This window comes from Xiphophorus maculatus, chromosome 24, assembly GCF_002775205.1.
Source record: "Xiphophorus maculatus strain JP 163 A chromosome 24, X_maculatus-5.0-male, whole genome shotgun sequence".
In the NCBI taxonomy this organism is placed as follows: Eukaryota; Metazoa; Chordata; class Actinopteri; order Cyprinodontiformes; family Poeciliidae; genus Xiphophorus; species Xiphophorus maculatus.
This window is the reverse complement of record NC_036466.1, coordinates 3,857,868-3,872,426: the sequence shown is the minus strand read 5'-3', so window position 1 is coordinate 3,872,426 and position 14,559 is coordinate 3,857,868. Positions and strand designations below refer to the sequence as shown.

Here is a 14,559-nt window from a genome sequence, read left to right as displayed (position 1 = left end):
GAAGACCTAAAGAACCTGCTAAGGTGGAAGACTGTGGAAAACTAGATTGTTATCCAGTTTTTGGGTCTGCATAGGTCTATGAAGGAGGGTGACAATTTAAAACCCCTCCAACACGAAACAAAAGTAGGCAATAGAATATAGTAATAAACTCTAATATGCATAAATAGACTGAAAATGTGTCTTGTTGCTCAGAAAACGAGACAGCTGTAAAAATCCAGAATCCATTTGAAATCTAATTAAAGTTGATCAAACTTTTGTTATGAACTGTTGTTATTTTGTGATGCTAATTGCATTTTTGTTGTCATTTTTTTACTTGACACAAGCAGCTTTCATGTAATATAGTGGCCAAATTAGCCTAATTATGTCTGTGCTTCGATGTAGCTAGAAACAAAAAGCAGCTCAGTTTGAACTGATGTCAGTTTTATTGCCATAAATGTTGGTTCAGTCATTTAAAACCAGCCTGTAAACATTATTTGATTGGAGAACGAGACACCTGAATAAACTCTCCAACTTTCTCTTCTTTTTATGGCAGATAACTGGTGAATATTCTGCACCAAACCTCTTTAAAATAAAGCTGGTATTGCATTTAAAAAGGCATAAATCATGTGGTCTTATGAAATGAGTCCATATTATCGATATCAGTGAAAAACCCTAAACATTCATCCATTTGTCTCTATTTGCTGGAACTCCACACTCGTGATACATCAACCCTAATATGCATATTTTTTTAAATAAAAATGTCTCATTCATGCAGATAGTTTTGTGGTTTTTAATGTGAAAAATAAATACATTTTAGTGAATGTTCAATAATGTAAAAGTAAAAGAAGAGCCTGTGCACGGCTAAAGCAGTGCTAGGCTAAGCATAAACCTCAGAGCGGTTCACTTTCTAAGCTTACGTTTGAATTTTATTGGACAAAGCAAAACATAAGCAGACAAATCAAATGACACTGGAGCACCTGAATATTTAAGCTAGCTCTAATCCTGAGATTAGTTTGGAACTGAAAATTGTTTGGGGGCAAATTTTTCTTTAATTCAAAACTAAAGTTTATGTGCCCTTCTTGTTTTTCTTTTTTTTTTTTTTACTTTTAACTGCTTTACTTTTAAATTCATGAAAATGAACCAAACAGAGATTTTATGATTTTTCAGTGGATGGCCGCCTATTTGCAGTTCAGTGTTTGTGTTTTCCAGCATCATAATAAACCCGACAGATTAAGAGTTGGTGTACATGTGAAGGTAATGACCCAATAGCTTTAGCAGTATAATGTTTGTGTTTTTTTCAATGTGGAATGAGGCTCTGTTCAAACTGCTAAAACAGTAAAACCAGAGGATCTGGTTGAAATTAAAGAACACAAAATTAACTTGCATGACTTTAAATTGTCTGTAAAAACACTTAAAAAGTGTTGGATTTTTTTTTTTAGTAAATAAAAGGTTTTTATTTACAAAAAGTAGCACTTTCGGGCTACCAGAAAAGGTGACTTGGTGGGAATTTGTTTTATAGATCCAGAAGTCTTTCTTTGGGTTGTTTTCTGGTGTGGATTTTGGGTGGTGAAGAGCTTGCCTGACTGTAAATGGAATCGGTTGAAAACTTTTGGTTTCTCTGCAGGCCAGTTTTCTGACTGCCACTCCAATTGGTTTTTTTTTTTTACAAAAGTCAAAAAAATTCTGGACAGAAGAAAAGTCTTTTTTTTAAGCTGCTAGATTAGCCCTTCATGCTATGAGAGGCTGAATCATCGACTCTGTGCTGTTTGGGGACATTCGCTCTGGTTGCTCATTAACCTTGCTGCTCTTCTGCTAAACGTGGCTCTCAAATATGTCCCTGTGCTGGCCTCCACTGTGTTCAAAGCTTCTTTTTTTTTTCTTGTTCTGATAGGAAATTTGTTGCACAATTATCAAACGTACTCTTGCTTATTGAGAACAATTTTAACACTTAATATAGATTTATCTAATTCTAAATTATTGGATTCATTTGACCCAGTTGAGTAGAGCATCCTGTATCAGAGCCACTGACATATTGGTGCAACAGGTCCATTTAGATATCTACATGTTATGCTTAATCCTGGTACAGCAGAGTTAAGTATGGAGTACCACAGGGGTTGGGGTCCCTCGTAGTCAAAATGTTCACATTTGTAGATGTTAGATTTAGTCAAAAATGTATTTGCAGTCAGTTTCTTACCATCTTTAAGCTGTAAAATGGTGGACTTCTACCATCATGTAACTCAAAATTGTCTTTGCGGTTCCTAAAAATGCTACATGAAACACCAACGTTATGTATGTTTGTTTCTTTATTCAGGTTCGCAAATGTTTGACAGACGAAACAATCCTGTTTATATCATCGTAGTTTGAAAACACCAACAAGCACATTGAGCTGAACTTTTCTAAATGTTCTAGGAGACTTCGATTTTCTGCACATGGTCACATCACAACTTTTGAAATGTGCTTTTCTGCTCCACACTGATACTTTTAATTTGGTCTCCACTGCCAAATTAATCGCCTTACTACTGTATGCCATCATGGTTTTGATTTACAGTGACATGTTCAACCCTCACATCAGTTTGACTCCAAACGAAGCTAATTTACAGCATTAGAACATATTCTCTTCCTCGGTGCATTTAAAAACCTTCCAAAGACTCGTCTCTGACAAGAGCATTTCCTGCCGAAACTCTCATTGCTCTGACTGTGCACTTCTACTCTTGTTCCACTCACATTGTTTCCTTTAAATAGATTTAGCTTTTAATGCTTACAGCGGGCTTTCTTACTGTGCTGAAGCTATAATGCTTCTGCTGTTCACTTGTAAATCACTGTGAAAGCAATAGTCTGCACAGTGACCAATATACATTTAGATTAAATTACAGTACAGAGACTGTAGAGTTTCCCTACAAGCTACAGTAGTGATAGGAAGCTTACATGCACTTGTAATTGGCATGAATGCCATGTTTTCTTTTTTGTATGTTTTCCAACACCGGTGAGTCAGATAGCCTAGTTTACTGGTGGCTACTAAGGCAGAGTTTTGAGAAAGCCATTCCAGAAAGTTATTGTTGTAGATTTGGGATCCTTATACCTTTGAAATATTTGTAAGGAATTTTGCAATATTCATACGTTTGCATGAAGATAAATGTGACTTATTGTAAGGCTGAAGCAGCAGTGGAGTAGAAATAAGGAACACTGCCACCTGCAGGTGGAAGTTAGCATCACTTAAACACAAAGTTTTTGGCCATTTATGCAGAAAATTTGCAATAAGCTCACAATAATGCATTAGTGTCAAAAGACATGGGGATCTGTTGTTTTAGAGTGAATTCCCGCGACCGTCTTCTAAAGTCTATGACTTCACATCAAGTCAAAAGCTGGAGGGCTTAAACTGGAGAACATAAGGGATCTTGATTTTCCTTCCCAAAGTCTCTTGAACATTTCTGGCATCTGTTTTACATTTGGTTTTATGCCTGGAAACCGAAATGTTTGAACAGACTTTAGGGTTTCTGTGGACTTACTAATGGTTGGCATGTTTTCTTGACCTTGGCGGAGAGCGAATGTGGAAGTCATGCTGCTAAAGGCCTTTGGTCAGGAATGGAACCCTGGACATACAGAGTGCCAAATCTACCGAGAGACACATGTACGAAAGTTAAAACCTGCAAAATCTTCAGAAGAAAGACAGAAATAAAGAAATGTTTGTCTAGCAGCCTTCATATGTGCTAAATAGACTTGGTGGTGTTATGACAGACCAGTCTACACCGTGTTCCAAATTATTATGCAAATTGGATTTATGTGTCATAAAGATTACATTTTTTGTTGCGCTATTAGATTTATAGATGGTATTGTGTGTCAGGGCTCTTTGAATCACTATAATTAATTTCAGAGATCTGGGTTCATTAGTTTGTCTGGTGTCTCAATTAAAGGAAATCTACTTAAGAAGGATGTTCCACATTATTAAGCGGGCCACAGGTTTCAAGCAATATGGGAAAGAGAAAGAATCTGTCTGCTGATGAAAATCATCAGATAGTGTAGAGCCGTATGACAAGATATGAAAATATTAGATATTTAATGAAAACTGAAGCGTTATCGTACTGTGAAGAGATTTGTGGCTGATTCAGAACAAAGATGGGTTTGTACAGATAAAGGCAGAATGAGGAAGGTTTCTGTTTGACAAAATCATTGGATTAAGAGATCAGCTGTTAAAATGCCTTTACAAAGCAGCAAACAGTTATTTGAAGCTGCTGGAGCCTCAAGGTGGAGGATCCTCCAGAGGCTTGTGGTGCATGAACCTACTATTGGGCCCCTAACCAGAGCTCACAAGCAGAAACGGTGGCAGTGGGCCCAGCTGTACATTAAGATTAATTTTCAAACAGACTTGTTCACTGATGACTGCTGTGCAACCCTGGATGGTCCAGATGGACACAGTAGTGGATTGGTGGTGGATGGCCACCACATCCCAACAGGCTGTGACGTCAGAAAGGAGGTGGTGGAGTCATGCTTTGGGCCAAAATCATGGAGAGAGAGAGAGAGCTGGTCGGCCCCTTCAGAGCCCTGAAGGTGTGAAAATGACCTCAGCAAAGTAAATGGACTTTCTGACTGATCACTTTCTTTCATGGTTCAAAAAGAAGAGCCGTACCTTCAGTAGCAAAATGATCTTCATGCATCACAATGCACCATCTCATGCTGCAAGGAATACCTCTGTGTCGTTGGCTGCTATGGGCATAAAAGGGGAGAAACTCATGGTGTGGTCACCATCCTCCTCTGACCTCTGACCTCAACCCTATTGAGAACCTTTGGAGTTTCCTCAAGCAGAAGATCAGAGGGTGGAACGCAGTTCATATCAACCAGCAGCTCTAGGAAGGTTTTCTGACATCCTGCAAAGAAATTCAAGCAGAAATTTTCCACAAACTCACAAGTTCAATGGATCAAGAATTGTGCTGTGATATCAAAGAAGGTCCAATGTTAACATGGAACTCAGGCTGTTAAAATGTTTTTGATTGAAATAGCTTTTGATTTTAGTACATGTGACCACTTATTGCTTCACATTCAAAGAATGACCGTTTGCAGTTCTTTATAATCCATAAAATGTTGAGAAAATCTGCTGTCCATAATAATTTGGAACAGTGCATTTTGAGTTTTTTATTTTTGAAAAGAATACTGTTCTTCTGGGGAGCTTTGTTCAGTAAAATTTGATTTATACTGTAATAGTTCATGACTTGAAAATGATACTGACCATCATTTGCCTTGACCATTTAAGAAAATATCACTTGCATAATAATTTGAAACACGGTGTATTCGCTTCCATGGAACTGATCCAGTATTCAGCTGACGGTTCTGCCGCAGAAGAACAAAAACGCCCGTCAGAGATGTTTCTCTGAGATGATGATATACTCCGGTGTCTGCTGCTCTGGGAGGCGAACAAAGCAGGCAAGGCCGGGCCAATTGGAGTGTATTAAGCTGGATGTTAAACAAGTGGACGCCACATTGCTGGTAGATCAATGAAAACACCTTGGTGAGAAGCGAGGCAGACAATGAAAGATTTACACCAAGGCCCACGCCTCGGCTGGCGCCAGAGAATCATCGGACATTTGAAACATTTAGGTGTGTGTGTGTGTGTAGCGGGACCTGTAAATACGTGTATGCGTGTATTGTTGTTGTCGAGGCACTTGAGCCAAGCCGACTCTCACCGCGGTCGCCGCCCCTCTCTGCCTCCCCTTTCCTCGCAGATGAATGTGAGGATAAATCGATAGCGCCGACGTCTGACTCGCCGCTAGCTGAGCCCTCATCCATCATCCTCCGGCCTTGCTGGGAGTGACACACACACATACATACACACACAACATGACAGGGACATCCAAGAGACCACCAGCGCTGAAGAGCAAGACATTTTCCCAGGGCATATGTGCAATATATCTATCTGTCAGCCTGTTTGCATGGTTCTCTCTTTTATCCACCAAGTTGGATCGCTTCCTCTTCGCTGTTGGGCTGAATTCCCCAATCCAGGACACAATGTGCTGTGACAGGACTGCAGGCAACACCCCCGCCTGGCTGGAAGTGTGTTTAAAATAGATTGCTTCTCAGGCGATCAATAACAATGCTGATTACAATAAGCCCAAAGACGAGCGTGCCACGCAATATTTATCTCCGATGTCGATGTCGAGAGAAATTAGGAATCAATGGGCCACACAGCCCATTAATACACTTCGACTTAAAGTGACGGGGCAATGAGGTGAGGCCGTCGCACCGACTGCAGGGGAATGTACAACAGCTCAAGGAGCCAATTAATTTCCAGCCTGCTAGGGAGGTAAACAGTGGCGTCCCGGTGGAGGATGTGGGCCGCTCCAGGTCGGGGCGGTGCCGCTGATTGCTCTGCTTTAACACCGCTTAAGTGTCACACTCCCAAGAGTGTCTGGGTCGATGGAGATTCAGGCAAGATTGGATCATTTGTGATTACAAGAGCGAGTAATTATAAGGAGTCCAGTTCTGAGAATCAAACAGCAGGGAATTTCCGCACATCTTCATTTTTGTTGGGCAAATGTGCCAAAATACAGGCGCAAGTTCACCTGCAGATGAAGCCTGAAATTTTAGTCTGTTTGTGAAGTATTTGGATTATAGTATGGTTATAGGAACAATGTTACATATTATCCATAACAGCTCAACTAAACTTTTATGGCTGCACCGCCAACCTTCTCTGGTATCTAAAGAAAACAATGTAAACATGTTTCACTCTCCACAATCCCAAGACCTGTTGGGGGATTGAAAAGGCTCACGAAACTTTCCCTTTGTGGTTTGCAGGTTTGAGAATAAACTTTCTGACACTTCTGAACTGCTTAGAGTCATGCACATGAGGCATTATAGCGATTATACATCAAATCTAAATGTCTGCACGGGTGTGAAGTTAATGCTGATGACAGTTATGACAATAATTTTATGTTAGTGCTGACATTTAATGCTTCAGCGGTTTTAGGCTTGAGATTTAAAAAGATAAATGGCTCCACGATAGGATTCCTCACCGTCTCTCTGTCTGTCTCTCCCCGCCTCTCAGGGGATGATGTACCTGGAGGAAAGGCGGTTAGTCCACAGAGACCTGGCGGCTCGGAACGTGCTCGTCAAGTCCCCCAATCACATCAAGATCACCGACTTCGGCTTGGCCCGGCTCCTGGACGCCGACGAGAAGGAGTACAACGCGGACGGGGGCAAGGTTGGTGTAAGTGGAAGCCTGAGAACGTCTTGGTGTGTGTCAAGTGCTTCAAACGGCTGACCTAGTTAGACATAACCAGTAACCAGGTAAGGAAAGAGCAGAGGAACAACATGGATCACGTGTAAACACATCAGATTCTTTAACTTTCTTCAGAACTTTAGATATTTAAATATGATAATGGGTACAACGTTCCCCTACGATGGGTGATGAGACTTCATAAGCAGATACATCATCACTGGTCAACAGTTCCTTGTGCATAAGAAGATGCAGTGTCAATATGGCCACACAGAATCAAGGTAATACCTCATAATTCGGTAGCTTGCAACAACATCAGATCTGCAGATAACCCAACTGTCATTGTTAACATCTAAGATGCTAACCAAGGTCTGTAGAGTCTGTCAAGGAGCCAAGTGTTTATTTTCTTTGACCAATGTACAGTCTGTCTGGAGGTCATCCGCTCCTGGAAAGACTCTAGAATCTCCTAGAAATGTCTTTCTTTGTAGATTTGCTGACTTGAAATGACTTAGCAACGACAAACGTTTTTGCAGCACAAAGAAGGATAATCTCCGAGGTCATTGCTGTACAGCAGAGTGTCATGGCCAGATTAAGAGATTTAATTCTGAATAAAGTCATCATATTATGACAATCAAGTCAGTAGTAGGATAAAAACATGACATTATCAGAAGAAAGTCATAAAATTATAAGAAAAAAGTTGTTTTAAAGAGAACAAAGCTTCCAGTCAATCCAGGTCTGCCTTCTAAATAAACTCAATCATTTCAAAGTCCTGCTACTGGTAATAATTTGATGCTGATGTGTTAAAACATTATTTCCTTACTCGAAAACTGATCCCAAAGCATAACTTCACAAGATGCTCAGCATTAAGGATTAAATTTTTTTTTGTGTTCTCATATAAATTACTTCAAACTCCCAATGTAAAACCTTATTCTGGCAATATTATAAATGTATTTTGATTTTATTTAGACTTTTTTTCTGGTAATATTATGACTATTTCTCTTTTTTTTTTCTTCAACTCTGTGCTTATAATATTATAACTTTATTCTCGAAATGTCACGTCTTTATTCTTGTGTCATCATGAAACCGTCATTCTTGAAATAAAAAAAGCTCAAATAAGAAAAAAACATTTTCTTATCCTGGCACTAACACTCCAGTTTATTTTCACACCCAGGAATAGAGGAGAGCTGTTTTCAGATGTGCAGCAGTACGTTAGCAGGTCTCTGTCGCCCCTGTAAACACTCATTTTAAATGTCAATACAACAAATGACCCGGCAAGATTCAACTGTTCTGACGCGTCTTCTCCCAGACAACCTTGCGAGCGCAGAGCCGTGATTTTCACCGACGTCCTCATGCAACAGTGCCGAAATTACTTTCCACGTCTCTTAACGGGCAGCATTTATAACCAGCAATCAAATAGCTATTTTCTGCCTGCTCAGCGGCACGGAAACGGAAAATTGTTAACAGGAACGGCCCGACCGCGGAGCTGTGTGTCGCCTCTATCTTGGTGGAAATTAATTGTAATAGTTAGCCACCTGAAAGGAATGAGCAGAATGGCAAAATTTGAAAGGTTTTCTATTTCATATCCAGAATTTTGTAAAGTATTAAACTGTTTTGAGTTTGCTTTTTAAACCTTTTTCACTTAAACCTGATTCTGTATAAATTGGACCTGGACTAGAAGAAGGTCTTCATCGTAACTTCACACTGAGGTGAATTAATCTGTCTTAACATGTTGGGAGGTTCAGTTTGACAAGACGGCACACAAGTTTACAGAAGAAGAACCATGATGCCCAGCTACGGTGGCTCATGAGGTCCAAAGAGACCTGTACGTTTTGGTTCGGATTGAGGCTGGTCTGTATTCACACCAGAGTTTGCCTGGGTTTGGTCTGGCACAGAAAGCGAAGGTCCTGGGCAGGGCTGGATTTAGGAGGATGGGGGCCCCTGGGCTGGAGTCAGGATGGGGGCCCCTGGGCTAGAGTCAATATATATATATATATATATATATATATATATATATATATATATATATATATATATATATATATATATATATGTATTTTTTTTTTTTTTTTTGTATGTGTTTGTTTTGTTTTAGAGGACGAGCAGAAAATGACCGAACAGTAAGTTTTGACAACTTACAACTTTAATAAGCCAGTTGTCACAAACTACAAACAACTCTGAACTCTTTTCTAGAAAGACTAAACCACATGTTGGGGTTGAAACTAGAATATGATGCTTGCATCACAAAATAAAATCACTGAATAGTTATTGTTGCCTGGACTTCAACACAAACTATGAAACAGATTGAGTGCAAGAAAGTGCAATGCTCAAATATACTTTTACAAAGCAAAGCGAGTAAAACAATATTTATACAAATATCCCCAGCATTTACAAGTCCATATAAGTACAAGTGGAATATATCAAAACTCAAACTTTTTCTTTGGTTTTAAAGTTCTTGGTAAGCGGGGGATAATGATGTTTCTGCTCCATCTCCGCTAACAGGTTTAAAAAAGCCTGTCAGTTTAGGCATTTTGTTTGTCGCCTCTTTGGCGCGATGCTCTTTTTCTTTTCTCTTCCTTCTTTTCTGCGCTCCGCTGTCATATTTTCTGTTGTCCGCCATTGTAAAATAATATTCCCTTGACGCTCCTCCTCCCCAATGCATAAGATGCGTCAAAAGTGGACCAATAACAAGCAAGCATTCAAGATGGACGTTTGCCAGAACAAATTGGAACATTTTTCATCGGTGCTGTCAAAATCATCGTAGTCATTGATTAAATTCTGACACTATCCATTCACAAAAATATAAAACATCCTTCCCCCCAAAATGCCGGGGCCCCGGGCTGCAGCCCCGGTAAGCCCCTGCTAAAATCCGGCCCAGGCCCTGGGTTTGGTCTGGCACAGAAAGCGAAAGTCCTGGGATGGATTAGAGCAGAGATCATCTAGGCCCCGGCGTCCAACACCAGTGTCTGACACGCCAATGCGCTTCTTGAACAATGGTCAAAAACACTCACAAATACACCCCTGAACCCGGGAGACGGTTCAGAAGAGCTGCAGCTGCTAATGTGAACAATTGGATCGATTTTCTCTTGAAGTGTCAGTGTTGTGATTCTGGAAGGATGCAGAGATTTTGTCCAGGTTTTCAATGCCTAAGTATAGTTAGGTAGCTACATTTATTGAATTCATATCCAATATGAATAATATGTCAGGGGAACAAATGAAATAAGTAAAACTGTATCCGTTCTCTGATGGGAGAATGTCGGAAAAAGTTTCTTTTATAGAATTTAGAGGCTCTTCGTCCAAGCAAACAACGAAGTCGGGTTGTTTTGTTTGTGGACCGCATCAATCAGGAGCCCTCCGCTCCCCCACTGCTCCAGACCCGCTATGCAAATTGTTCTGATCAACTCCTGTTATTAAATTGGCTTTTCATTGCCACATCTATTCAGCTGGAGGCCCGAAAGGTTCGCCGCCGCACGTCGAGTCCAGGCTGTTATCGCTGACGGACGGGGGGCGGAGGAGAAGAAGAAGAAGGAAAAATATGATTTCATAACCCGGGCGAGTCGCAAGCAGCCATCTGAGTGATTGCCTCCATGTTGGTTTTCACTGATGCCTTGATAAATGAGAGCTGTTGTCAGCACATCTGCATGTTCTCGGTAAAAATAGACGCGACGCGGGAGATCCATCAACAGGAAGTGGAGGTGCAACCTGAAGCTTGTCATTTCCTCCTTTCTTCTTCATTTCCCCAAAGAGGGTGTTTGTGTGTGTGTGTGTGTGGGTGTGTGTATGTGTGTGTGTGTGTGTGTGTGTGTGTGTGTGTGTGTGTGTGTGTGTGTGTGTGTGTGTGTGTGTGTGTGTGTGCGTGTGTGCGTGTGTGTGTGGGTGTGTGTGTGTGTGTGTGTGTGTGTGCCGGACAAGGAGGTCGACGCCCCAACATGTGTGTGTTCACGTGGAAATGGGGAGCATAATTGGCCTCCTGTGAGTTTGGGAATCATGTTGCTGTGAGGAAAGGTGACCGTCAGGAGATCTGTGAGCGTATCCGTTGGAAACGTTCAGGTGAATTGGGAATATATAAATGCATAACCTCCTGTAGCCATAAAACATGCATGTCTGTGATAAATTCATAAAACGCAGACTCAGCTGAGTTAGCTCAATACAAGGATAGCAGAAAAGTGGCCATTCATATTCAGACGAATGCTTCCTTCCTTTTCTTTCTACGTTTCGTTGTGCTCCTATTGACGTTTGGTATGAATACGACACCATACAAGAGGTATGAATTATTATTATTGAGTGCGGTTCACTATTTATGTGAATACAAGTATTATTGAGCAAAAACAACAAAATAAAACGCAAGAAAAAGCTTGGAACAGACGGGCTTCTTGTTGATTAACATGGAAATTTAGCCACATTTCAGGTTTAAAATCTAGGCACAAGACTTTAGCATGGTAATTTCTAATAAATACCACTTCCAATTTTTTAAACAAGGTTGGTCACATTTTTGTTTTATGTACAAAGGTTCTGACCAGATCGTGTTTCGGGTAAATCTGACACACCGGCTACATCCATTAACAGTAACGGTAGACGACCAACCCTCTTCTCTCAGCTCATTTGTGGTTAATTTCTGCTTCTAAAGGATCTGATTGGACGCTGGAAAAGGCTATTGTTGTGTTCAAGTTGTACTGTAAAGAGTTAGCCTATCAGTGAAGCGAGTCAAGCATAAAATAGCATCTCGAAGCTAAACCTGTAGCAGCTAACGCTAATGTCCACATTTCTAAAGAAGTTTCGCCTAGAATAAAACTTGGCTCTAATCTGATGGTTGAAGAAGCTGAAGAACAGATTAAAACGTATAAATATATTTATTGTTGAGCTCATTTGTCTATTTATTCAATCATTTAGCAGTAAAAAGGATTTTGAGTTGAAAATGTTGCTCATTTTGCCACCAGGAATTAACTAGATTAATAATACTAATCTAATCCCACCAGTTTTGAGATGATATTCCCATCATCCTCTGTGTGTCTCCTCAGATGCCCATCAAGTGGATGGCTCTGGAGTGCATCCACTACAGGAAGTTCACCCATCAGAGCGACGTGTGGAGCTACGGTGAGTGCTACACGCTAACCAACCCCAAGTCCTGTTCCCTTTGTCCGCCCGCACGCCTTACTGTCTGTCTCACCTCTCGTCTCCTCTCTTCCTCTTCTTCTTGCTCTTGTTTTCCCGGATGCGTCGCGGTGAAAGGAGTGACCATCTGGGAGCTGATGACATTCGGCGGCAAACCGTACGACGGCATCCCCACGCGGGAAATCCCAGATATCCTGGAGAAGGGCGAGCGACTGCCGCAGCCTCCCATATGCACCATCGACGTCTACATGGTCATGGTGAAATGTGAGCAGATGCACATGCTCCAGGAAACACCCCTGATGAAATATGTGCTTTATGTGAGGCAAGGCGGAGAGTTTTGTTGCTGCTTTTAGCCTGGAAACAGAAAAAAAATAACTGAAACCACAGAGCTGTTGGTTAATATGCGGCTGGTGTCAGCATCTCTAAAGACCACTAATTAAAACATCACATCTGGAGTAATGCAGGAGTGACTGGGATTACATGCTGGATCCATGGCCGGAGTAGAAGCTACTTTGATAATGTTGCCAGGCAACTACGTCGACAGAGAGTAGAAGAAGAAGCTGCTAGAAGATCAGCAGAATCCAGTGAGCTCAGGGAAGTTTATTTATTTAGTTCTGACTCCCAGGAAAGGTCTTCAACAGGGTTCTGTCAGAATTTTCATTCTTTTAGGACTAATATATCTACTGTTATCAGAGTCTTTGAGTTAAATGTTTGCAAGGACCTTTTTTCAAACAGCACAGCTCTTAAAAAAAAGAGCCTACATCCTGTATGTGTTATTGTTGCATCCTTCTAGCTCCGCTTTTAAAGTTAAAAGTTGACAGAGAAGAAAATCAGAGACTGCGACATTTACTCACCTTCGAATGGACGGTTCCACATTTCCCACAAAGTCTGTGGACAAAAAAAAAAAAAAAACCTGAGTGGATGGATGCTCAGAAACATTCAAACAATAAAAATAGATCAAAGGTTTTGGGGGAAGACGTCACATGAACCCATGAATAATTATTAAGCAAGTAATCAGCAAATCAAAATGATTTCATCCGTCCTGCAGACCAGAAATAGAACTAAATGGATTCTTGCTTCTTCTTTTTTTTTCCCCAAACGCTCCTTTGCTGAAGTTGTTACAGATCAGTTGGACTTTAATTAAAAAAAAAAAAACCTTTAATATTCATCTGCTGAGAAGTCATTGACGAGCTGCTGTCTCCTAGCGAGGCGCCAGGACAATGAGATGCTGGTTCAACTCCTTGACGGACAGGCCGGCCTCACCAGAGACTCCAGTCCGGTTCTTTGTTGGTGCCATCCTCCATCTGGACCGCCACGCTTCCTCACCCCCAAACCTCTCTCCAGCTCATACCGTCCATCCAAAGCCCCATCTCTCCCTGCGTTATCTGATCCCAACCCCACCATCCTCCAGGCCGTTTCCAGAACACCGGTGCTTCTGGGCCGGGTTGCCGACTGATCCACCCTCCCATATTTCCAGGAAGCGCTCCAGACGGACGTTGCCAGGACATGCTTCAGGCTGTGCCAGCCGCCGGCTTCTTGGCCGGATTCCGCCGTGCCGTCTGGTCATCACTCAACCCCGTCTGAACTCATCTGAGTCTGAAACGCCCCGAAAAAATCAATCCATACAAAATGTGTTTCTGGTTACCTGGGCTTTTGTCGCAGTTTCAGAAACCTGAACGTTCCTCTTAATTCTCATGAAGCTCAGACAGAGTTACTGCTCTGATCCAACATATAGTTGGAGTATCTAACGGTATACAACGAGTTTGACTGGACCGAGGCAGAGTCTGAAAGTCCTTCAGCACATTTCACTCCCCTATTTTCTTTTACCTACTTTTGTTTGATGTTTTCCTTTTAATTGATGCATGGAATTGTTTTTTCAGCAATATTATGATCACAAAAATACAGTAAATTTCTTATTCTAGAAGCTGTTCCGTCTTCCCAGCCCACATGTTTCTGAATCAGTCGACGGGTTTCCTCTGCATGGCTTCCTGTAGCGTTTCTAACCAGCTTATCTAAATGTCTAACTAAAACATATCTTGTTTTGTTGTTTTTTTTCGACGATGGATTCTTTTTACTAAGCTTTAAAGAACTTTAGCACCCTTACTCACAAACAAATTCTGCAAAACTGTCAGGACTTAAAAATAAACAGTGAACATATTAGCATGTGCACTAACAGTGCAAGCCACTGAAATGTCTCAATAGCCTACTAGCAGGTTAGATTTCCAAATAAAAAAGCAGCACATAAGCAAAGTGCTGCTTTCCAACAC

At 41.1% G+C, this 14,559-nt stretch overlaps 1 protein-coding gene across 3 annotated transcripts in view; it reads left to right on the top strand.

Moving 5' to 3' along the window:
* The window catches only part of erbb4 (erb-b2 receptor tyrosine kinase 4), a 273,564-nt gene that overhangs the window by 245,317 nt on the left and 13,688 nt on the right, over positions 1-14,559 (top strand). For 2 of the 3 annotated variants that reach the window (XM_023329564.1, XM_023329563.1), the window contains exons 21-23: positions 7,013-7,174; positions 12,199-12,274; positions 12,410-12,556. In XM_023329564.1, coding sequence (XP_023185332.1) covers positions 7,013-7,174; positions 12,199-12,274; positions 12,410-12,556 — 385 coding nt within the window. The remainder of the gene's footprint in view (positions 1-7,012; positions 7,175-12,198; positions 12,275-12,409; positions 12,557-14,559) is intronic. The other variant, XM_023329565.1, reaches the window with a different exon arrangement.